The sequence below is a fragment of the Cloeon dipterum genome, chromosome X (assembly GCF_949628265.1).
Source record: "Cloeon dipterum chromosome X, ieCloDipt1.1, whole genome shotgun sequence".
NCBI classification, from domain to species: Eukaryota; Metazoa; Arthropoda; class Insecta; order Ephemeroptera; family Baetidae; genus Cloeon; species Cloeon dipterum.
The window spans coordinates 5,195,291-5,220,064 of NC_088790.1; the positions used below are offsets into that span (position 1 = coordinate 5,195,291).

General features: G+C 37.9%; 5 protein-coding genes across 5 annotated transcripts in view; 3 read left to right on the forward strand and 2 right to left on the reverse strand.

Moving 5' to 3' along the window:
* LOC135944895 (uncharacterized) overlaps nt 1–11,486 on the forward strand; it is a 30,583-nt gene extending 19,097 nt beyond the window's left edge. The window contains exons 3-5 of the mRNA XM_065492116.1: nt 6,617–6,956; nt 8,795–9,428; nt 10,130–11,486. Of these exons, the coding sequence (XP_065348188.1) occupies nt 6,617–6,956; nt 8,795–9,428; nt 10,130–10,580 (1,425 nt within the window). The 3' untranslated portion in view covers nt 10,581–11,486. The remainder of the gene's footprint in view (nt 1–6,616; nt 6,957–8,794; nt 9,429–10,129) is intronic.
* LOC135944896 (retinal dehydrogenase 2-like) lies at nt 11,332–16,422 on the reverse strand. The gene is made up of 11 exons (XM_065492117.1): nt 16,202–16,422; nt 15,127–15,231; nt 14,966–15,067; nt 14,695–14,860; nt 13,896–14,092; nt 13,723–13,836; nt 13,270–13,372; nt 12,584–12,933; nt 11,885–12,042; nt 11,756–11,830; nt 11,332–11,702 (listed from the first exon to the last, which is right to left on the reverse strand). The coding sequence occupies exons 1-11, from the start codon at nt 16,235–16,237 to the stop codon at nt 11,636–11,638; spliced, it is 1,473 nt and encodes a 490-aa protein (XP_065348189.1). The 5' UTR covers nt 16,238–16,422; the 3' UTR covers nt 11,332–11,635.
* Nucleotides 16,423–16,523: 101 nt separating this feature from the next.
* On the forward strand, nt 16,524–18,956 carry Rad9 (cell cycle checkpoint control protein Rad9). The gene is made up of 7 exons (XM_065492120.1): nt 16,524–16,775; nt 16,838–17,058; nt 17,126–17,281; nt 17,336–17,489; nt 17,541–17,718; nt 18,315–18,484; nt 18,533–18,956. The coding sequence occupies exons 1-7, from the start codon at nt 16,742–16,744 to the stop codon at nt 18,811–18,813; spliced, it is 1,194 nt and encodes a 397-aa protein (XP_065348192.1). The 5' UTR covers nt 16,524–16,741; the 3' UTR covers nt 18,814–18,956.
* A 186-nt stretch (nt 18,957–19,142) lies between these two features.
* On the forward strand, nt 19,143–21,679 carry LOC135944897 (uncharacterized). Its single transcript, XM_065492118.1, has 6 exons — nt 19,143–19,277; nt 19,329–19,529; nt 19,586–19,702; nt 19,752–20,097; nt 20,152–20,602; nt 21,415–21,679. Exons 1-6 carry the CDS (start codon nt 19,245–19,247, stop codon nt 21,647–21,649), a joined length of 1,383 nt encoding a protein of 460 aa, XP_065348190.1. The 5' UTR covers nt 19,143–19,244; the 3' UTR covers nt 21,650–21,679.
* On the reverse strand, nt 21,661–24,764 carry Sin1 (SAPK-interacting protein 1). Its single transcript, XM_065492119.1, has 10 exons — nt 24,619–24,764; nt 24,343–24,558; nt 24,165–24,293; nt 23,673–23,821; nt 23,451–23,614; nt 23,186–23,392; nt 23,073–23,122; nt 22,183–22,302; nt 21,957–22,127; nt 21,661–21,903 (listed from the first exon to the last, which is right to left on the reverse strand). Exons 2-10 carry the CDS (start codon nt 24,539–24,541, stop codon nt 21,719–21,721), a joined length of 1,374 nt encoding a protein of 457 aa, XP_065348191.1. The 5' UTR covers nt 24,542–24,558; nt 24,619–24,764; the 3' UTR covers nt 21,661–21,718.
* Nucleotides 24,765–24,774: the final 10 nt, after the last annotated feature.

Consider the following 24,774-nt stretch of genomic DNA (forward strand, 5'->3'; position numbering starts at 1 on the left):
CGCAGCTTTTCTTTGACCCATTATGAGTCCGTATATGTATACGCTCGCGAGCATGCTAATTCTCACAATCAGAGGCCGGCGTCCGCCCATTATCGCGCTTCTTGCGGCGAACAATCGCCGCACTTTTAGCCAAATTTCACGCCAGCTAGTGAATCACCACGGCGCAAACAGTTATCCACGCGGTGAAACCGCTGTAAACCTCATGTAAATGTGGTTGGAATGATTCTCTTTTCTTTCGCTCGCAAATGAGCCTGTACTTCCGCTGTAACACCTTTTTAACCTCATCCAAAATTGCTTTTCTATGCCGTGGCCAACATAAAACTTTATGTGTTTGCGGTGCCCATCCATCAGTGTTAACTCTCACAATCTCTGGGATTGAAGGAGAGATTTGCGTGACGAGATAAAAAAGCGATTGATTTGTTTTGAATCAAAAAGGAATGCAAAACGTGCTCACCTGAAAACAATGCATTCCATGCCGTGTTCTTATCAAGACCCTTTAATAGGTTAATTTTCCTTTGTCTGACGATTATCACAATTTATCAAGGTCTGTGTTAGTCGTGTCCCTTATAATTTTATCTAAACATGTATTTAAAACCATTAATTTTTCGAGCAAGCACTAAAATTTTATTTTTGTTAGTGCCAAACGATTTCTTGAGGTCTGAAAGTGCCACGCGAACGTCAGCAGCCAATTATCAGAGTTCTGATTGGCTTTTTAACGAAGTGCACTGGTTACAAAGCTCACAGCAGGCAAGGAACCCGATTACCAGTTCGAGACGGCAGCGCCTCGGTGACAGCCAGGAGCAAGAATTATTGTCGGTATGGCGCTGCTGTCTCGATCTGACTGATCACTAATTGGTTGCCAGAGTTCTTGTGGCGCTTTTTGCTAGATTCCGACCAAAAATAGCCAAAACCACTGATTTTCGTGACGTCGTGTCGAATTTTCGACCGAGTAATTCAGCTGGATAGACTTCGGAACTGATTGGCACCGTCAAAAACGAAATTCCAGTTCCACTTTAAATTAATCACCCGCGCGCAGGTTTGACGACTGGACTGTTTAATTAAGAGTGACATCATTACTGGTCAGATTGGAAAACAGTTCCAGTTATAAAACACACTCCCATGCTGCGTCAAACTCGTTCCAGTTTTATCCGGCATAAGAAATAGCCTCTTGTCAGCTATCCTAAACATTATCTAACCTTTCCAATCATTAGGCAATATGTTTTAAGAATTTGGCTGTAGCAAACGTGTACGGTCCATTTTAAAGAATTTGCGTGTGCGTCTCAGAAGATTAAAAACATATACAGCTGCCAAACTGGAATGCTGAGTAATTTATATAAATCCTGGGCAGCACGATTGCGAAAATCCGTCTCTCTCAGTCAGTCCGCTTCACCGAGCCGAATTTCACGTGCGCGTTGGCAACTTATTAAAACAAGCGCGCGCTCTGCTTCTATCAAAGGCAGATGCTCGTCGCGGCAGGTTGTTCTCGTCGGATGAAAGGTGGTCGTCCAGGTTGTTTCATTAGGCTGCTCATTTAAATAATATGTGCTGGCGAGAATTGGCTGTAGGCTCAGAAACCGCTACTCGCGCGGCAAAACCTGCTGCTGACTCGTGAGTGTGTGTGTGCGTTGCACTTCTTGTGTCTGCATCGACAACGATCCCACGAAGCAGCGGAGGAGGTTGGCCGACTCACTGCCTCTTGTTGTTATTTTTATTCATGGGAATGACCTAATTTCATTGCAACTTTACCACCAGTGCAATATTCTAATAGCAGGCCAGGCAAATCTCTCCCGAAATGTTTTCACCTCTTCTGCTCTTGTTAGAAAATTTGGAAGAAAAAAAAGAGAAACTGCGTGCTTAATGGTTCATGTGCTGTAAAAATATTTTGCATATACGGATGTTTTGAAGAAGATCAGAAGATCACTAATTATAGATTAAACGTATACCGAATAGAAGAGTTTTCGCTCGCGGGGCAGAAAATCAAGATTCGAAATTAGAGTTTTTTAGGTTAGGCACCTGCTGAATATTTTTAGTAGCAGCAATTGATCAGCTGCGCTTTGACAAAACTATTAAAATTCATTTATATAACGGGGCTTTTTATCATATCTTAGAGCGGATTGATGAAAGATATTAGAATGGTCGGCTATAATGAGAATTCGATTAAATTGTTGTTTTAATAGCAATTTGTTGTACAATATGTGCAATAGTACAAAAAGGACCTTATTTGCAATAAAAATTCAAAATTTCCTAATTTTCTGCAAAATTTACAGCCTGATTTCGATTCCTTTCGTCGAGTTCTAACCAACGGTGCATGAAACTTTGTGGGAACTCTAAGTTGGTAAATAAAATAAGATTTCAAGTATGGAGACAGTTTCCCGTTTCAAAGCATGCTTACTTTTCTCACAAATTTACTGTGCAACCTAGCTAAATTTTGGCTTAAGGATTATTTAATGCTTTATTGACAACAAGGATTTTCCAGCGTTTTTCAGTTGTGTGTGAGTGTCAGTGGACCACAAAATTAAAGGTCGTGTTGCAGGAAGTTCTTGGACGGTGTGCATACAAAAAGCGTAACTGTTTTGCCGTATTATTGCTTGAGTTGACCAATGCGCACGACCAATGAATAAGCGGCTTTGTCTCACATTTCAACACCCACAACTTTTTGCTGTTCGCTAGAAGATTGGATTGTTTGAAAACAGCTCATTCTCAAACGGTTCTGCATCACAGAATTCTCGTCTCCTTAAGAAATAATGCTAGAAACTGTAAAAGCAATTACCTTGATACCGAATCTTATCGCCTACTTTCATTTATGAGACTTTTAGTATGTATCATAATTCGCAAAATTAAAATACCGTTTATAAAAATAACTAACAAACGTAATGGTTCGTTATTTCGTGTGAAGGCCGTAAATGCAAGGAATAAACACGATTTTGGTATGGCGACTCCCAGTGTTTCTCTAAATAAAATCGACCTTTTTGGAAATTTTTTGAGGAGCATTTCATTTTAAATGTTGTTTTCTCCCAATTTACACCATTCACAAGGGAACAATCATTTTTCCACTTGTTAATTTTGTCTCAGTAACGTTTTTATGTCATATTCTGTTTTTAATTTTGAATTTAAACTTAAACTTATTTTAATTTACGACTTAAAGTAATTTTAAGCTTAGGATTGTACTTTCCATTTCTAAAAACGTAACTAAAATTTCTGAAATGAATTTCATAACCTTTGTAAAAATTTCTCATGGCTTCTCATGCTTTCAAATTGCACTTTTCTTTTGTAAAAATACGGCCTATAATTCCAAAAATTAAATTTCTTGGAAAAAGGCTAGATGCTTTTAGCTGTTTTTATTTTTTCACTAGAAATGGCTCGTGGAAAAAACCTGCCGGAAAGAACTAAATAAATTTCTCACATAAATCCGAGTGTGATTATGATTAGTTATTGTACTGGCCGCAACAATATAGTTTCGCAACAGAAATCGCTTTTGCATAACCAATCTATTCCAAGACATAAGGTCTAAAACGCGAGTATATTGCGACGCGAAATTGTTATTATTATCTCCCACGCAGCAAAATCAAAGGCAACGCACTCTGTCCGCTGCTAAATTGCAAACCATTCACTTTTGTTCCCGGTTTGTGAGGTAATGCACGCCAATTAAGTTGTATATATCAGAGGAATGAACTACGGACTGCGAATCGTGATTTACGTGAGCGTGTGCGTGTGTAGGCCGCGGGTTGAAACCTCTTGTCATGAACCGCGCGCAGCAGGTCAACTCCAACAAAGAAAAGTAAACACTGTGGAAACTGGAGAGCCAGCGGAACACAGAGCCATAGTGACTCAACTTCTCGCGGCTGATTTATGGACCCGCCAGCCAACGCCAAAAAGCAATACGGGGCACACTGATGGGTGCGAAATGTTCCGAAAACTGGCCAACACAGCGTGATGTGTAATGGAGGACTTTTAGGGCAATTTCTTCAATGCTTGAAACTTTTAAAGTATTTTTCTATGCATAAAATGCAAAAATAAAACATTCGGCTAAAAATAATTGATTATATTACAAGTATAAACATTGATAAAAATAACGTTCAATGTTTTATTTATTTTCGCAAATGCCATCGTAAAAAAGCCGCCACAATAAAAATCGATTTTCACGAGCTAAAATCATTGTACAAATGACTGAATTGTGTCTAATGATCGATAATCGGTTTTAAGAATAATTTTGCGGGATTTGCAGTGTCGTAAAAATAAGAGATCTCAATCACAGTGGAATTACAATAAATCAAAATGCAATTTCCCCGTAATAGTACGTATATGGTCAGCTTTTGTGGTATTCGTGCATATCTCCTTTACTCTTAGAATTGCTCCTTTAAATGGATCAATACAGTTTGATTTTATGCTACATGCAGACTTATTTAATGCAACTCTGAAAGTAATTTTAGACTCAATTCACCTTCCAAGTTGAAGGTCGGATAAAAGTGGAGTAAAAACTTCAACTGCTTTGTGTAAAAACTCCTTTCTTGAAAGAAAAGCAAAAAATATCTTGATAATACACTTTTTTGTCAGGCGTGACTATAATTCAAATTCACCTGAGCAAAAAAATGAATCTTGGGCCGTTCACAGGCAACTCGAGTGGATGCTGGGAATCAAAACAAATTCCTGATTGCGCCGGCAGTGTGGGTTTATCAAAAGCAAGCATCCAAGGCCTCGCTCGCTCGCATTGTGAGCGCGCGAGAGCAACAAAGGCGCCTCTCCCGCGACAAAGCCCTTGCTCATCACCGTGGCATTTTTAGTGGGCGCACCGCGCTTGCTATAATCTCGTATTGTGGCTGCTGCATTCCGCCACTATATACTATTAATTGCTGTTGACTGACACCCGATCGCGATCGCCGCACTGCCGAAGAAATCGAGGAATGAGCCGCTCGGCCGACCACGGAGAAATAGAAGCTCACAGTTAATTTCACGCGCAGAAACAAATAAAAACCGTGTAAGCTAGAAGCAGCCGAATTTCGAAGGGATTCGCAGCATCCGGGTCATTGCATAAAATCCTCACAAATTCCACAACATGATTTGTTTACCTTGGAATATATCCGATTTCAGCTGGTTGAACGGAAAGCTATTGTAAATTTGAATAGGTATACACAAATTCTCAAAACCGTTGGATCAAAAGGTCAGCCTGAATGGATTTGTACTCATTCGTTCCTGATGTTGCCGAGCTGAACAGTCAAAATTTAATCGAAAACAGAAATGAAAGGAAACCTAGCAGAATCAACAAAGTTTCCGTTATAGCATAGAGGGGGGTTTTCATTTCGCCTCAAATCGCCTTAAATTTAAGTTTTAAAGATTGCTAATTCGTTGAAAATAACTGTGCAACTGCGAATTTTATATGCTTTTTCGACTCTTTTGGAATGTTTTTCGGGGATAAATTAGTCAGTTTTTAACGGTTTCTTAGCCGATTTCCAGGACATCATTTTAACCCAGTTAACTCCTATAATCTTGCGTTTCTATCCAATTATCAGGATAGCTGACATTTAAAAAAATTATAAAAAACAAGAAATAAAAATTTTTAAAACCTCAATTTTGATGTTATTTAATTTTCTCTTATGCCCGAAAATTAAAAAAAAACACTGCGATTTTTCTATTGAATGTGGATTTAATGCTTTTCTGTTGAAATTTACACCTTTTGGGCTTTTTAAATGCTACTTGCATCACCACCAAATGAACTATAGACATGAGTTTTATCCATGATTATATTTTTTAAGTGATCGAAATAAGCAACAGTAGTCTTTGCTGGATGTACACCCCAATAAATATAAATTTTCTTGAGATTTTCAACAAAAATAAGCGTGGCCTAAAGGTCGCAATACACCGCTATAAGTGTTTTGGCAAATAAAATCCATTTAACTAAAACCGTGAGAAATATTTCCTAACAAGAACCAAATCCATGAACTTTTAGCTGATTTAGATGGTTTTAGACTGTTTTTAGATGGTTTAGGTGCTTTAAATGGCTACAGACGATTTTAAGTATGGTTCAAATTGCTTAAAATTGCATGATTCGTGCTCATTTTACAGTCCCGGAGCGATTGAAAAATCAGAAAAATTAGTCGATCGTATAAATTTCACAGCCCTAAAAGTATCAAACTACTTTCAGTAATACGAAATCAATATACTCTATTGGTGTCTTTAAATGAGCAATTTGAGCGTAATTGAAGTATGCACGAACACCACAAAACCTGTCAGTAAATATAAAAAAAGGGAAAATTGCATTTTGATTTTTTGTAATTCCACTGTGATCTGAAGCATGGAGCGCATGTCTCTTATTTTTACGACACCGCAAAACCCACAAAATTATTCTTACCGGCGAAACTTCCGCAATGTAATAGACATGCAAAATCTGACCCAAATTGAGTACTTCATCTTCTTTAAAGTCATAACTTGAATACAAATGGGCTCGCGTGACGACAGTAAATTTTTTATAACACAGAGATGAGCGCAATCAGCAAAAAAATGTGACCGCAAAACCAGTACGAAAAAACTGGCAAAACCTTCAGAAAAAATATGACTTTTTAATTGTTTTTACAAAAATGTAAATTTCACTTGCTAACATTTGCATTTCATTTGCCCACAGGCTATGACGATCGTTGGTAGTTGGGAGCCGACGCTGCTGCCACCGTGGCCGTTGGACAGTTTGGCCCTTTGGGCAGGACTCGCCCAAGACTGCCTCTTACCGTTGGTGCTGATTTTGAGCGACGCCAATTTCGGCCCTTGGGTGAGGAAAATTTACCAGAGGCCGGGCACCCAGCTGAAGGTGCCACCACCGTTATACCCGGGCCTCATGAGCGACCTGAAGCCCGGCCCAGGACGCTACCTTTCGCCCGATCCCGTGGACAAGAGGCTTTCCCTTAGCAACGGATCGCTTTTCCCTGGTGGATCAGGACCGATTTTGAATAATTACCAGCACGGCAGAGGTAATTTCTTATTAATTACACGCTCGCAACTTTCCCTCTCGGGCAAATGTTACCTTCATTTTTTGTCTCCTTATTTGAACATGAATATAAATTTTATAACTTGGAAATGCGAGAAATTTTACGAACGGCAGCGCTTTCCACGGCGCGAGAGCAGGTTCTTGAGAGTGCAAGAACCAGTCGCAAAACGCTATAACTAACTGCCGAGTCGAGTGAATGCCCCTTTTTTTCGGGGCAAATTTGCATGGAAACGTAAGAACTGGAAACAACACGCACGTAAATAATTTAGAACCTCAAAATTTCTTTGTGTGGTTGTTGTGCTCGGCCAGCAGAGAAATAAAACTGACTGCTCGGCTCAGTGCACTCAAAGTAAATAAGCGGAATGTGTACGTGTCCCAAGCAAAGCTCTGAAGAGGATTTGCGCACTCTGGTTTTTTCAGCGACCGTCGAGGCTTACTGTTTGTTTGCTTTTTCTATTGCTTTTGACCACACAATTTACTTCTTCGTTGTTGTTCTCGCATCGCTCCATTGACGTCTCAGATTTCTCTCAACACATTCCAGCCAATTAATTAATTTTATGTTTCAATCAGCTCTTAAATATACAAAAATAATTGCAAATAATGTATTCAGCTTTCCGAATTTTTGCTTTCACAATCATAGCCGCTAAATTATTAAGCTGAACTCGTTTTCCCAACACGTAATTAATTATTTTTATCGTCTTTGTACTTTTATTGCTGTTTTTTTTTCATCGAAGAATAGTGCCGGGTTCCAATTCCACCGTGAATTGACCCGTGCAAATTTGCGTTGTGATATAATTTTGAAACTTGCATGAATTTGAAGGGTGATATGAGGTGCTGCAATGCACCAGAATTGCGACCAATATTATTTTCAGTTTCGGAGATTTCGAAAACCGCGGCCACTCCGAGGAGCACTTGACACCAACTAGAAGTTCCACCGCTAATATCGAAAATTAAAAACAAAGAAGGAATCGTGAATTTTTCACAGAACTTGTCTCACATACGTAGATTGTAGCAAGCATAAAAAGAGAAAAATCGAAGTGGTTCGCTTCTTTGAATAATTATAATATATTTAAAAAATTTCGATACGGGTATTTTTGAATTGCAAAGTTATAGAGGACGTTGAAATTGACATTTCGGTTCAAACCACATCTCTAGCATGTCTAGAACCGGAGTTATGGCTGACTTTTTGTTTGTTGGAACAAATTTTGCCATTTTAGATCTCCGAGAATAATAACAAAAAATTGAGTAACAGTCAATATTCGCTTTTTGAGGGTCAGCTAGTTTTCAAAAATTAAAATCTCCGAAACTTAAAATGATATTGGTCGCAGTTCTGGTGCATTACATTGCACACCTCATTACACCTAATAACAACATAATATTTGAGTTAAAAATTATATATTTGAAAAGTGCGACCACTCGAGGTTGTTTTCATGTTGAATATAATTAAAACCAGGCTTCATCCTCGTTGTCAAATTAAAGAGAAATTCGTCTTCTTTATTTCTCGACCAGTTTCGACGTCACCAAGTACGTCCTAATCATGAGTTACAATTACAATCAAATAACAAACAATACAATAATGTCACATCTAAAATCATATAAATTCCATACAATTTTTAAAAAACACCCACCTATTCATGAGGCACTTGAGGCAAGCTCCAAAGACCAAATGTAACAAATTCTAAGCCACCCCTTTGTTAAATAAGAAGACGAATTTCTCTTTAATTTGACAACGAGGATGAAGCCTGGTTTTAATTATATTCAACATAAAAATTATATGTTCAACACTTTTAGATGTTAATTAATTTACTAAATTTATTTCAGGTGTCACAAGGTACAGCCGTGCAACTTGCATGGGTCTGGCGGCGCGCGAAATCCGCGGCTACTTGTCACACGCGAGTGCAGACAACCTAAATAGCCTGGTTGCCGGCCCGAAACCGGCCGTGGCGTCCAACACGTGGGTCCAGCCCGGCCCGACGGTGATGCCCAACAACGTTATTAAGGTGCAGAGCAACAACCGCAAAGCCCACAAAGCCACGTCGACGGCGTGCGACTCGGAGAGCGACGCCGACTTCATCGAGCCGATCTACGCCAGCCTGAGCGACGAAATCGGCACCATGTCCAGTCTGGGGGACGCGGCGTCCCGGTGCTGCAGCGTCACCACTGCAGCTAACAACGACTTCATTTTCCACAAAGGCCCCACGCAGAAAAAGCAGCACAACCAGCAGCAGCCGCAGCAACAGCAGCAGGCGCCGCCGTCGGAGAGTTCCGAGGATGAAATCGAGGTGAAAAAAGTCAACCTGGAGCCGCGAAAGCATCGAGTCAGGCAACGATACTACCACAGCAGCCAGTTGAGGGCGTTAGACTCGAGTTCTGATGAGGATGTCAAAGTTAAGCAGCTTTCAGACGAGGAGAATAGTAAGAGGATCAGCATTTACAATGGGAATAACAAAAAGAGGTGAGATATTTACATAGGAATACGTTTAAGTGTTTGGTGGAATTATTAAATTTACTTAAAAGGCTTTCGTAAGGTTGAAATTTTCGATTTGATGATTTTTAATCATTGTAACTAAACAGATTTTGTTCTCTGGCCTTAACAGAAATCTAAAAATTGACTATATCGGCTCAGAAACCGTCTTAAACAGTCTGTACTACATTAAAAGAGTATGAAAAATGTACTACCAAAAATTAAATCCCTTCTGCAAGAGTTTTTAGTGTCGGGATTTTACATAAACAAGGAAAATGTAAGTTTAGAAAATTTTATCTGGATAAGTACTTTGAATAATTGTTTTTTGAAAAAATTCAATGACTTTAAAATATTTCCTGTCTAGTCTTTTCTCCGAAAAAATCAGAAATTCCGGTTTCCATTTCTTATATCTTATCTAAAACGGCATACCGTTAAAAGTTTTGGAAAAAAATACCCACCTACATAGTTAACGTAATTTGGGACACCGCAAACACGTTAAATTTGATCCTTCCAACAAGTCAGAATGCGGTTATTTGAAACTGGATTCGACGGTGTTGATCACACGTTGGGATTAATTTCAATCGTACCGCAATTAATAAGACATTGCCCTACAGTGTGAGAATTAAACAACTTCAGATTGAAACATAATATTATACAGACGTTCGTTTAACATCAAAAATCTGGTTTTGCAGGAAGGCGCACAGAAAAGTCGCCCGCAGGCGGAGTCACGTGAAAAAGCTGCCCTCGTCCTTTTCAATGAATGACCTGGACCAAATCGAGACCGCGGTCGACTCGTCCAACGACCTCGAGGTGGTCTTTGAACTGCCCGTGAAGAGCGAGAGCATCCTCAGTCTGTACCGTCTGCACTTCGCAGAAATGAATTCGCCAGTTTTGAACAAGCGAGAGAGTTTCAACCGCAAGTCTTCCTTCAGCCACCGAAGCCCTGTGCCTGTGAAGAGGTCTTACAGCAACAGGCAACAAGTGCCAGCAGACAAGCAGCCGCTCGGCACCGTGCTGTCCATGGACAGCTTGCACTCGGCGCTGACCAGAAACTTCTCGTATCTGGACAGCGGAGAGCTGTGCCGACACGGCAAAATGTCACATCCAGACTTGCAGCGCACTTTTGTGTCCGACTACATCTAGAGTCTTGAAAAGACAAGTCCAGTTGTTGCATTCTTGCTCAATTAATACGTAAATTTTCAATCAAAATTTAGTATCGTTGGGCGGAGAATCTATATTTGAAATATCACGGCGCTTTATTATTTATGCCTTGCAAGGAGAGCCCACCTATTAATACGAAAAATTGATTTTTTTTTCTCACTTCCATCCAACAGAGTTTGAAGTTAAATGAAAATTTGGCACAGCAATATTCTCAGTTTATGAAATAGACAAAATAAAGAGGCTTGATTTTATGAAAATTATATCAGAAAATATTAATATAACATTTCAACTCGCGATTTTCTTAGAATCCTTTTTTATGGAAAATTTTGAAAAATCACAAACTTTTACAAAATAACGGATTATTTGATTCATCTTGCTGAGCAAATTAAAAAAAATATAAGTTTATTGAAATCCAATCACTTTTCAAGAAATAATGGCAGTTTGGAATTTGTTAAAAATTTTCCTGATATTACAAACCATAAGTAACCGGAGCCATTCCTTTGGCAAATTGTCAAGAACCATCGATTTATAGCGAAAAACCTAAATTTTTGGATTAAGAGGTGCGCTCCCCTTGTTAATAAACCTTTTGCGTGGACACTGAGAAAATGTAATTTAAATTTAGCCCCTACTAAAACATAATGAATCCAAATGAGCCAAAGAGAGTATGCCACATCAATGAAATAACTGCAGAAAATATAGTGTGTTTGAGGAAAATAAAGAAAACATTTATGGATGCCAAGTAAAATATGTAAATATATTATTAAGACATTTGATGTACTCTTTTTGTGCAGGAAGGCATTATAAATGTTGCCAATTAATCATGTATAGTATCGAGTAGTGCATTAACATTGTACCTATTTGAATAAAATTTAATAAGTATAAACATAATTGAACTTTTCCTTTTCCATAATTAAAAATACAATTTTATTGATGATTAGACACATCATTAAAAAGAAAACTGACCTTGTCTGACAAGCTTGATCGTTGACTGGTTAAACTCTTAAAAAAAATTATTCTGTTGTACTTGCGTTAGTGATTTAAGTGGGCACGGGTCTGCAGATGACGCTTTTCACCTCCAGATACTCCTTCAGCGATTCCTCTCCCCTAAAATAAAATTGAGTAAATTTGAGTCTCAACAACTTCATTGCTCTACTTACAGCTCTCTTCCATATCCAGACTGTTTGAAGCCTCCAAAAGGCACTTGCGGCATTACATTGTCGTAGCAATTGATCCTTTTGATGTAAGAAATCAGTAAAATATAATGGCAGTATTTATTCGAAATTTACCAGACAGATCCAGCGTGGACTCGGTTGACGTAAGCCAGCGCCTTGTCCATCTGGCTGGTGATGATGCCAGAGGCCAGACCATACTTGGTGTCGTTCACTTGATCAATGACCTCGTCAAGGTTGCTGAACTTGAAGACCATTTGGACGGGCCCAAAGATCTGTGTCATTTTGAGGATTAGAGATTTAACATCCCTATTAAAGTCTAGTTACTTAAAAATTACTATTCCTAAAACGAGAAAATCTACTTTACCAGGAAAAATACCAAGTTTCTGATGAGTATATATGGTTTACTTCAGTAATTTTAAACTCTTTATATTGTACACATATCGTATTTGTTTTATATCAAATTATGGACAATTTCTATTTGCCATAAATTTAAGAACTTTATCCTTTTAAGTATTCTTTCCAAAAATGCAAAGAGACAACGAGGATGAAGCCTGGTTTTATTTTTTACCAACGCAAAAAGATAAATGTTAAATATATATTAAAAATTGTTATCATCATTTTTTAGTTATTTCTGAAAAAAGCTTTCTGTAAGCCTCAAAACTGAGAAAATTAAAATTTCAACTAAAGTCATAATACTATTTCAACCAAAACATTTTACCAACCAATTTTTCTATCAGTGTAGAGGGCCACAAAAAATCCAGAACCAAATCGAAATTATAGGAAAAAGGTTAATAAAAATTAGAAATGACTTGCCTCTTCCTGAGCGATCTTCATGTCCTGGTTGACATTAGAAAAGAGAGTGGGATACACGAAGAATCCCTCCTTCAAGTCAGCCTTGCCTCCGGCCTCCAGTTTGGCTCCCTCATCAATGCCCGACTGAATCAGGTCCAGCACCTTTGTCAGCTGCTTTTGGTCGATCTGTGGTCCATGCATGGTGGCTTCGTCAAACGGGTCGCCGGTCTTGCGAGCAGCAGTCAGTTCTTTGGCCTTGGCCAGGAAATCATCGTAAATGCTTTCGTGGACGAAGATCTTGGAGCCAGCCGTGCAGTTCTGGCCCTGGTTGAAGAATGAAGCAAATTGGGCGATCTCAGCTGCTTTCGCCACTGAAATGAAGTAAAAGAAACACTCAGAACCAATTTTACGATGCAAAAATTGCACTAGTATTTTTAAAGCAAAAACGAGGAAAAAATGAGCGGATTTTTTGGTTTATTTTTAATTTGACACTTCAAAAGTTCATATTTTGTGCTAAATAATTCAAAGTAGGCAAAAAATTCATATTAATCGTTTATCCGTTAAAAAATCGTTAGAATTCATTTCTGATTAGCCAAAAAAACTTTAGATCTAGTTTATAAAATGCAAAATAAATAAGTTGATTTGCGAAAAAACCAAAAACATTTGTTAGGTACAAAATAGTTTGATATTTTAACCGTTTTTCTTACAATCTGGAGTATCGTGGACAACCAGACAGCTTTTTCCTCCCAACTCCAAGGAGACTCGCTTCAAATTCGACTCAGCTGCCGCTCTGGCAATCAGCTTGCCAACCTATTATGTTTACAAATTTACCGATTTTTTAGAAGGGGTTGCACACATATCCTTCCTATTTTTCCACAGCATTTTTTTTTTAAATAAGGAAACTTCCTGAAGATTTGATATTTTTGTACGTTTTTCTAAAAATTCTACGTGAAAAATTACTTTAAAAAATGCAAAGCTCAGAGGGGAAACCTTTTATTTCTAGACATGAAATGACCTGCTTAGGAATTTCAAAGTTTGCGGCGATTAAATTTTTAAGTGAAACTTTATAAAAGAAATATAAGTTTCCTGTTTAGCTTTAGCAAAATCTCAAGCCAACCCTTGGTTTTAAGAAAAATTAAATAGTGCGCAGTCAGTCAAACCTGAGTGGAGCCAGTAAAGGCGATTTTGTTCACATCAGGGTGGTAGGCAATTGGTTCTCCAGCAGTAGGACCGTAGCCAGGAACAACATTCACCACTCCAGGTGGAAATCCAGCCTGCCAATACGTATATAATTATTCTATCATTGCTATTATTTATTTCTAGAAGGGCACACCTCAAGCACAAGGGACCCAAAGTACAGGGCAGTGAGCGGAGTGAGTTCAGACGGCTTGAGAACGATGGTGCAGCCTGCAGCCAAAGCAGGTCCCAACTTCCAAGATAGCATCAGCATGGGGAAGTTCCAAGGAATAATGCAGCCAACGACCCCAACTGGCTCTCGACGGGTATACGCATACCCTCCATCATCACCCCCTTCAATTTGCAATTATGATTTTTGATTTAAAAGGAGGGTAACGTGTTGACTTTTGTAAAATAAAAAGAAAATTACCAATAAATATTGCCAAATTACAAAGCTGGACTTGTGGGGATTTTCATTTTAAATTTAAAATAAAAATATTATTTTTGTAAAAAATCATCATGAAATTTGGTATGCATACTCTCCTTGATGAGACGAATTCATCGATTTGTAATTTTTGAAACGATTTTTCCCCTATGAGAGAAGTTAATCGTTTGTAGCTGCCCAATAAGTTTGTAATGGCTTTCTTAACAGTTCAACTTTTTACAAAAAATTATATTAAAATGTATATTAAAAGGCAGAGTATGAAAAATTACTGAAAGTTTTAAATAATCTTCCTCTAGGAAAAATACCATACGAAAAATCATCACAATTGAACCAAAATTTGATGTTTAAATCAATTTTTAAGATTTTCCTAAGATAAAATATGCTAAATAGACAATTCTGGATTTCTGGTCCATGTCATTTGATGTAAACATAGTGTTAGAGGAGAAAAATGAATGTTGGAGTGGAATAATCCCTTGTACGCAGTAAATCAAATTAAAAGAAAATATGTTACCAATTGGAATGGTGCTTCCCCGAATCTTGTCACACCATCCAGCGTAGTAGCGGAAAACATCAATGACAAACTGCATGTCGTTGACAATCCCAGAGTACGGCTGCCCATTGTCAACAGTCTCCAAGCTTGCGATGTACTGCAGATCTCGCTCAATTAAAGAAGCAAGCTAAAATAATTGCAGATTTACTCTCAAACTCTAAAAATGGGTGTTCCTAAGTCAAATACAACATTTAACTTAATTTCTCAATAATAATAATTAATTAAAACAGACCTTGAACATCAAGTTAGCCCTCTCTTTGGGTTGCATGGTCCTCCATGTTGCGTTGTACTTGACAGCATTTTTAGCAGCATTGACAGCAGCGTCAACGTCGGCCTTGTTTAATTTATTGCCATGTTAATATGTCAACAGGTTTAATATATTTAATTTTGTACCTGCCCGGCTTCTGAGACGCTAGCGAGCACCTCGCCAGTTGCGGGATTAATAGTCCTGAACGTCTTCCCACTAATCGAATCAACAAACTGGTTGTTGATGAAGAGCTAGAATTTTGCATAGCAACAGTCAGGCTCAGCTCAGGCTTGTCTGTATTTATATTTCTTTTTCTATCGACGGACTGAGTTCAGTTAGGAATAAACATTTTTTGTTGTTGTTATTTTTAAAACCACATACTACTCCAGTTTGTCTTGGTCTTGACTGACCTTTGCAATAAGTTTTGTGATTTTTATGATTAAAAATTCGCGAGTTACGAGTTAAAATTTAAAAAAATGCGCCGAGATAAAAAAAACAATTTAATCGCATCTCTGCACAATTGTTATTAATTTTTAACTCCTGACTGTGCAATGCAAAAAAAAAATTATGATACCTACATATCTCAGGAATTTTTTTAAAATTGTTTTAATTCATAAATTAAAATTACACAGGCCAAAGATTTAGAACATTATTTTGAATTGTTGGGTTTTAGTTAAGTGGTTCATTGAGTCTTTTTTTGTGCAATTTAGCAACAGTTAACCTCTACGTTCCTTAACCTCTGCAATGTGCAATAATCAAATCAGGACTAAGAATGAGTCAAATTTTAGATTTTATTGAATTTCTTGAAAAATTTAACGGTTTGTCAACGATTTCAGCTCCTCAAGTCACGATATATAAAAAATAATCGTGTGCGTTCCACGGTCTTTGCACGTATATCATATTGAACAAAGTTTGATCAATCTTAATTAAAGAGACCAATCCCAAAAGTCGAAATTTGAGCGTCCATATCTAACTCGAAAACCAAGAAATAGGAAAATTTTCGTTCCATTTAATTTCAAACTCTGTAAAATGCTTTTGAGCCTTTTAAGTAAACATCAATAATTTTTAATTATCAATTTATTTGTGACAGAGCACCTTTGCGGCTTAAGTGACAGATTATTTATTGAGCTTTAACGTCTCGGTCCTTTAGATTTTTTTAATAAACTTTTGAACAATATTCAATTATGTATCAAAAAAAATTATAAAACGGTGAATATTGACCTTTGTGAACTTGATTTCAGGTTTGCGGATTGCCATCCTTCTCTCCGTCTCCTTCGCCCGGCCGGTTCAATTTTATGTCTCAAAGGTTTTGACTAAATTTGTAGCCAAACAATAAAATCTGTATGACAGTCTTGTGCTCCTGCCGCTACGTCAACCAGCAGAATCTGACAAAGAGGATACAGGAGATACTTCTCTTTTTATAGAAGACGCCTCTGCTGGGCCGGGTTTCGGGTTTGGGGCTTGATACTAATGACAACAACATAAATAAGAAGTGTCATATGGTAGCCACACCTCCTTCCCACTGAGCCGCGGCAGCGCGTGTGAAAACAATAACAAACGAACGATCGGCGGCAGATGCCAGAAGAAAAGAAGTGTTTACTATCACTCTTCTGCCAAGAAATGTTTGATTTTTAGGTTCTAAAATAGAATTTGAAACTCTAAGTAAGATAAAGGGCCTTGTGAAAAGAATCCTCTGGCTGCCATATTGCAGTCATCAGCAACTTTTTCCCTTGAGAATTTTTCGTCTAAAAAGGAGCTGTGATGAAGTGCCACATTCCCAGCGCCAATGTCAAGGGTAATAATTTAAATCTCATTATGCCTTGTGTTTTTGCTCTTACTAATGTCCACTACTTGCAGTTTTGGGCAAGGCCATCCAAACCTTGTCTCGAATCGGTGATGAGCTCTACATCCAACCCCATGCAGACGGAATTTATTTCCGGACCGTAGACGCGCAGAGATCAGCGTTTGCTACATTCGACTTTCATCGAAGCTTTTTCCTCCACTACTCCAGCAGCAGTAATCAAGCCTCTTCGAGTCAGAGCCAGGCTCAACCAGAAATTTGCAAAGTTGCCATGAAGGTCATTACAAATTTCACAATTTAATCGCTTAAATTCCATGTTGTACATATGTCTCATTTTGTTTCAGTCCTGCTTGTCAGTGTTTCGAACGCAGAACATTAATGTCGAAATGTGCAAACTGTTTTTTTCCAACAATGGTAGAATGCTCGTTTTTCAACTCGTATGTCGGCACAGCATTTGCAAAACGCATCACGTGCCCGTCATTCAGACTGAAACGCTGCAGGTTGCGAATCCATTTAAAATTGAGAGTTTGAAATTCTAATTTTATTTTAATTAGGCGAATTACAACAAGTCGACAGCCAGAAATAAGTTGATCACGCAAAGCAAGTTGCTGATTGACGCTTTGCAGAACTTCAGGAATAACCAGGACGAAATCACAATTTCGGTTGCTGCCTCGAAGATGATCTTGAGAAATTTCACAGAAACAGGAGGTTTGAATCAAAATCCAGAATATCCTTATCGGGACTTAAATTATTTTGCAGAGTTCATGAGGAACACTGTCCGGACAGAGTTTGCCTTGGAGTCGACTGAATTTGATTCCTTGCAAATTGGAGTTGACGCGACAATCACGTTCAATCTGAAAGAACTGAGGGCGCTATTAAGTTTTGCAGAGGCGTGTAGCCTTCCAGTATCAGGACACTTTGACAACACCCCAGGAAGGTATTAAACTTTGACTTCATAAATTGCTCCAGGTTTTGTGCCCCTCCAACATGAAATTTTCACTTCAAACGTGCTCTTTTTCTGATTTTAAGATGGACTGACAGTCCAAAATGTTTATTTTAAAATGGATAATTTTTTATTAAAAACCCACTTTTTCAAAAATTGTTTTATTTTCAGCATTATTACTTTAAATTTAACGTTTTATTAGTGTAATAATGATTTATAATTAAATAGTCTAATAAAAACTTAATATTTTTGTTGGAACAAAAAAGTAAGTAAGTCACAAAAAATGTATTTTTTTTCAAATTATTTTAATTTTCCGCTGCGAAGCTGTTGTCAAAATATTTTTCTACAGTTTGATTATTTTAATTTCAATAAATAATAACCTTTAATTTAAACTAGTTAAAATATGATGAACATTTCCATTATTTAAAAAACATCCCTAATGTTCAGCATGTTAAATCCGATGCTAGATTGCTCATTTTCTCCTAATTTTATGAAAGTACACGTTTGAGACAATTAATGCATGTTAAAGCGGAACAAAGGCAAGGGTTACTTTTAGAAATAAATAAAATACAAATAATTTGTTCTTTCAGACCTATTATATTTTGCGTGAATAATCAACCCGCATTTGACGCTGAGATTGTTCTGGCAACCATGTCAAGCAACGACACTACCGCATTTTCCCAATCACAAAGCATGACCAGTCAAAGGAGTGTCAACGATAGTGTGCTACGAAAAAGGCCTTCAACCTCCATTGATCCAAGTAAACAAATGATTATTTGTCAAACAAGATTTTCAATTTGTATTCCAGGTCAAAGTACTCAAAAGCGACCCACTCCCGCTGCACCAACTACACCTCAGCAACCTGTGCTATCTCAGCCGCCGATCACACCTCAAATTCACACAGAAATTGAAGAAATCCAGCAGCTGCATTGGGAGGACGATGAGGAGGAGGTTGGAACTCCGCCAGAACTACGAGCACAAAAGTTTTACTTCCCTAGGTGTTTTAAGGACTCAACAGACTCTATGAATACCACACAAGCGGATGCAGTTGTTCTTGCTTACGACAGTGATGGTGAAAGTGGGAAGTGAAAAAACGTTGAAGGGCAAGAAAATGCTGGATTTTGAACCGCTCTCTGTGATAAAACAGTGTCTCATTATGAATAATATATGAAAAATGAATCAATATTTTATTCAATGCGAAATATAATTAAATTGTCCCTGCTCAAGACTAAGTCATGCTTCTTTATCTTTCATATTTTACCTAGGAGAAATTTAAACCACTTAGTCTGACTTAAATAATTGTGAAATTCTTTATTCAAAATCAGTTTTTAGGAGAAATTTGGCAACGTCTTGAATTTAACTGGTACTCAGTCCTAATTTGATTATTGAACATTGTAGAGCTGGATTGTTGCCAGTATACAATTATATGGACAACTTTTAGAGATAAATCTTGCTAATTGTTGCTCTGTTAAATTCAAATTTATTATTTTCACTCTTGTGACAGGGATTTTTCGTTCAGGATGTTACGACTGATGACCTTTCCTTCATTCAGGGTTTGCAATTACCACGATTTTGGATTTAGTCTAACTGAAATTAATTCGCAGATGAAAACACCATGGCTTGCATGCAAGGGAAAGCTATTCACAAGTTCGCAGAAGACACCAAGTTTGATTTTCATTTCTGGAGGAGTTTTGCTGGCGTCTGCTATTCATCCAACTCAAAGGTGTGTTCCAGACAGTGAAATACTGAAACTGAGAGCTGTTGCGGACAAAAGAGAAGCGATTGAGGCCTACGAAAAGCTAAAGGTTCGACTATTATTTTAATTTTCAAAATTTTTAAACATTTATTTAAACAAAATTAGAAAGAAATGCGGATAAATTCAGAGTTTGGAAAGACAGCAGACTGGGACCAATTGATATTTGTGGTTAAAGCAGCAATAGAAGCCAAACGACTTCGGGAGGAGCTGATTGCAGCAAAAGTGAATTTTAAATTTGCTTATTTTGAAATTTTAAAAGCGTTTTTGTTAGCAATTTGAGGAGGATCAGTTGCGTCAGGCTGTGGAGGCTGATGAGGCCTTGAAAGCAGAAGCGGAAAAACTGTTTGGCCAAAGAGAGCGCGTCATTAGAGCTCAGTGCCAGAAGGAATTTCACGAACAAGTCAGGCAAGAGACAGAATTGGCAAGAAACAGACTCAATGACATCTCCAAGGAACTCAACATGGAGCTAGAAAAGCAGCTGAATGATCAAATTGACATCCAGAACAGAGCCATGGTGAGAAACATGGTCAGCAAGTTCAGAGATCTGAGGAGTCAGTCAGAAGACATGGTTAATCTGGTTACAAATGTCCTCACCACAAAGCAAAATGATTTTGAAAGTATTTTTTAAGAAATTATTTTCCTTGATTAGAGAATAATTTGCTTGTGTTTAGATCAGGATAGATTCGTCAAGGAAAATAAAGGACTCATGGAATTAAGAGAACAGTGCATGGCAGTAGAGGCAGCATTGAAAATTGACAAGAACACAGCTCCAAATTGGAACGAGCAGACATGCCAGATATCAGAGCTGGCTGAATGCACAAGAAGAGTCTTTCATGACGGAAGCGATGCCTTGGGCGAAGCGGTTCTCCGCTCTATTCCAAGTCTCGCCATCAAACGTGGAGTGCTAACCGAAATCGGACTTCGCACCAGGTTCGAACAGGTGGAGAAGGTGTCCCACAAACTGGCAATGTTGAAGGAAGAAGGACCTCACCCAGGCACTGCCTATGTTGCGTCTTACATACGATCGGCCCTGATCGTTGGCAACAAATTGTGCACTCGCGACCTAACCTCAGACTTTGTCCCTGAAGACCTAGACAACGCCGATCTCCTTTACCGCGCTAGGTATTATATATATATGAAAATGACATGTCCGAAATTAGGCATGGGTTTTCATATTTCGAAAGAATTTGGTGGAGTTGTAGCAAACCTAGGTTGAAAACTTAAATATTCAGTCCATTCAATCAATCTCGCAAAAATTCCACATTTTACAAAGGCGATTTTCGCGTGATTATTTAATTCAGGGGAAATTTTTAGCAATTTTTAGTTTTAATTTATCAGTAATAAAATTCTGGCAAGATTTAGGGCAGGAACATCATTTTTAAATTCATAACTCTAACCAATGTGGCAGAACTATGTCACCAACATAGCAGCTAAGTTTGTATTTTTGCTAGGAAAAATTAGAAAAATTTATTTCTCTCGCGAAAAATTGGTTTAAAGAGCAGTGGTGGAAAATAATGTAGAGGAAAATGCAACCGTGTGAAAACTGATATCAAATGGTGCGACACCAAATATGTCATTTATCGAGTTTGAATACCCAACTAGTTTAGGACATGTCATAAATGGAATTATTTAAGGAAGCGCTTGAGGATGCGATTATAGAAGTCAACAGCAGTTCCTCATTGAAAGACGTTTTTTCATTTCATACCTTGTAGTTCCAACTCATCTGCAGCCCTACTTTATTGACAAAAATTATTCATAACAGAATTTAAATTAAATTTTTAATCAATATAAATCGTACCGTAATTTAATCATTAAATAAGGCTGTAGTTGACAGGCATGATATTATATAAGAAGACGACTTTCAACAAATAATATCCAGAGGTGTCTTCTTCAATAATGAAATCACTTTCACAATTAAAATATTATTATTCTAGTGCATGCGTTAAGAACAACGACTTTGTCAACGCTGTCAAGTTCATGGAGCGTCTGAGAGGAGCTCCAACCAAGGCTGTGGCAGGTTGGCTGAGCGAAGCCCACAACTTCCTCAAAGTGAAGCACGCGATTAACATTCTGAAAAACTACTGCACTCTCAAGATCAACAGGTGCTGCTACAAGTCGCCCATTCTGGTGATTGACGGCAAAGCCACGAACGAGTCTTGGTTTAAATAAAAGCTCAAAGATTTGACTCCGTTAAACAAATTAAGTAATTATTGGATCACAGAAAACGGGTGCTTATTGCTATTTCAACGAAAAGCTAAAACTTCTCCTTCTTGTTGACTTGCGTTCCTTGGTAACCAAATATTCTTTCCACACGGGCGTAGCTCGCAGCTCCAAAATATGATTTATCTTTTGCACGATTTCTTGCGCAACAAAATTTTCCGCTTCGAATTCTAGGGTCTTGAAAGTGGTGGTTGGATCTTCGGCTTAAGTTTGAATAGAATTAGATTTTGTCTAATAAGAGTGTGGAGAAACTTACTTAATGACTGGTGGACTAAACGAAAATGGGATTTGCTGGATCTTTGATTGACAAGTTCACAAGCAGCAATTCTCGTGATATCATAGGTTGCAGCTTTCCTTTTCCCCCACAATTGTGAAGTGGCTTTATGCTGAACTACAGGATCTATTTCTATTTTCTCTCCAGATATTCCTAACAGATAACATTTTAAATTAAAGGCACTGTTGAAATTCTTTTATATGCTTACCTAAATGCACCGCACTTCTTACACGAACTCTATTCATGATGTAGACTTGGAAAGACTGATACAGAGGTGCTTCCATGGCGGTCATGTGTCCTTTCATTCGCATCTCTGCTTCTTTCATGGCTTTTTAAAGTAAAAAAAAACAATTATTAAGGAAAACTTCTGGATTTGAAAGAAAGTCAGGGTGTTTACACGAGAAAATTGATATTTTCTGCAAATATAATGGTTCATTTGTTTTTAATTTTTTAATATCTCAAAGACTAATTTAATTTTTCTAAGTATGGGATGAAATGCAATGCCCCAAGTGTATGTAAAATTACCTCTAGATATTTTCATGACGGTGAAACTTGTGTAATTTTTAAGATACAGAGGGTCACAGATTAAAAAACAGGTATTTTTTTGGCTAGGGTGAACACTGAACAGTAATAAAACCAAAATAACACAATTGATTGATTTATACCCTCGATACGTGATTGGTGTCAGTCCTGAGGTCAGACAAGACCACCGGAACAGGTTAAAATTAAACTATGGCGTCAGGGCAAACCTCAAGCGATCGATATAAATAAATTCCCATTTGAAGCCATTTAACTGACACCTGTAGGCTCTGTATTGGTTCGTTTTACAAGATCTGCACACCCTTGGAATGGCCATTTTGAAAGTTTTCACAACATGTGCAATTCAACCCCTTAGACGCCTTCAGGGTGCTTTGGAAATAACCTGTTGTGCCCATAATTTCATGACGTTTGATTCAAAATTGATATTTAATAACTTTATAAATTTTTCAAAACTTTTCGAGACCACTGAAGCAAAAAAATAGCAAGATAAATAATTTCAACTGATGTTAGACCGGAAACGACGGGGGTATTCATTATAAATTTGAATGGCAATGTTACCTTGTTGCTGCAATGCACTTTCCTCCGCTCCCTCAATTTCCTTCTCGTCACTGCGAATTTTGACATAAATGACCATTAAAACAAAATTTGAAGTTTCATTTTGGCACACTCACCGTTCAGCAAGGGCAGACCAGCCTAAACTGGACAAAGGCATGCTCATTGTCTGAGCTCTGGACTTATGCACTTCAGTCTTTTGAACTAATGCTAAGTAATTAAAGCCAAACTTAGAGACGACCTCTTTTTCGTCCAAGCACGGGAAGTCCCAGTCTACTTCTCCGTCGTCCTCAGCTATATGCAACGCATACGCCGACTCGTCTTCACTGTTGGTTGAAACACATTGAATCAAAAATCACGGATTCGAACCTAAAAATAACGTACAGTTGAGCATTTCTTTCTTCTGAACACTTCCATAAGACCAATCCAACAAGCTCCTTAACTTTCGCAGTATTGACAATGGTAACATGCAAAGGGTAGTTTCTTTCTCGCTCCGGAAGCATGGTAAGGAATATTATGTAACGCTTGACAGGAACACCAACTTGAGCCTGAAAATGATGTAAAATTCAAGTCTCTGTCGTACTGGGATGGTTAAAATTAACTCACATTTCCATCAAACTTGGAATAATCAAAGAAAGGGTTTTTAAGAAGAACAGGGCAGTCTTTCAGTTGCGCAGAAAGAGTTGAAGTCCGCTTTACTTTCTCTTTTTTGGCATTATCCACTACTTTCCTCTCGAAGGCATTGCTTGGCACTTCTGCAAAAATCACAGGCAGTAGCAGATTAAAAATTGAATTAATTTAAAAATTATTCTTCATGTATAAAATATTTAAAAAAATAAAATACTTAAAATAAAAAGTTCTTATTTCAGCTTTAAAAAAGTATATTAACCATATATTAACGTTTAAATGGAAAAACATGGGCTCAAAAAGTAACCACCGATTTGTCTTGTCTAATATCGTATCTATGCTTAAAAAAAGCATCGGATTTTAACTTGAATTAGAGTTTTAAAACAAATTGCATTACATAATAACAAAGGAAACTGTTTCAATCGCTTTTAACACAAAACATAATTATATCTATTACTAAAAAATTAATACCTGCAACACTGGGCATAGGGTCCTCCCATTTTATACTAGTCATTTTAGCTATCCTTTTCCTCTCCAGATCCATTTTTTCCAGCTTTTGCGCAGTGTTCACTCTTCTCCTGTGAGCGCCAAAATCTAGCTCTGCAGGAACAAAGTTATTTAAGAAAGCAACTTAAAATGAAAGCTTTACCGCAATTCACATCAAGGGATCTAGGAGCGTCTCCGTCTTCGTCCTCTTCATCCTGATCGAGGTCAGGGTAAGCCTTCATTGAAGGCACCCGCAGATCCTCGTCCATCATAACCATCTCACTGAAGCCGGACTCGTCCGAAAAAATAAACGAATGCCGGATGTGCGAGAGCAGCCAGTGCTTGTTGTCATACAAGGCCATCTTTCGCAAATCCAAAACTGCAAACAAGTTTAAAGTTAGATCACTAATGCCTATCCAATTTGGCAAAAATTACACACTTCCTTCTGTTGTTTACATTTCAGCTCGCGCAGAGACCAAAGAAGTGCGTTTACAATTTCATGATTGCTGATCTGTCAAAGGGGGGCGTGCCCGGGGCCACTCTCTGATTTGCAGATGATGATGTTTGTTGCTCTCCTTAAATGGTCGCGTTTAAT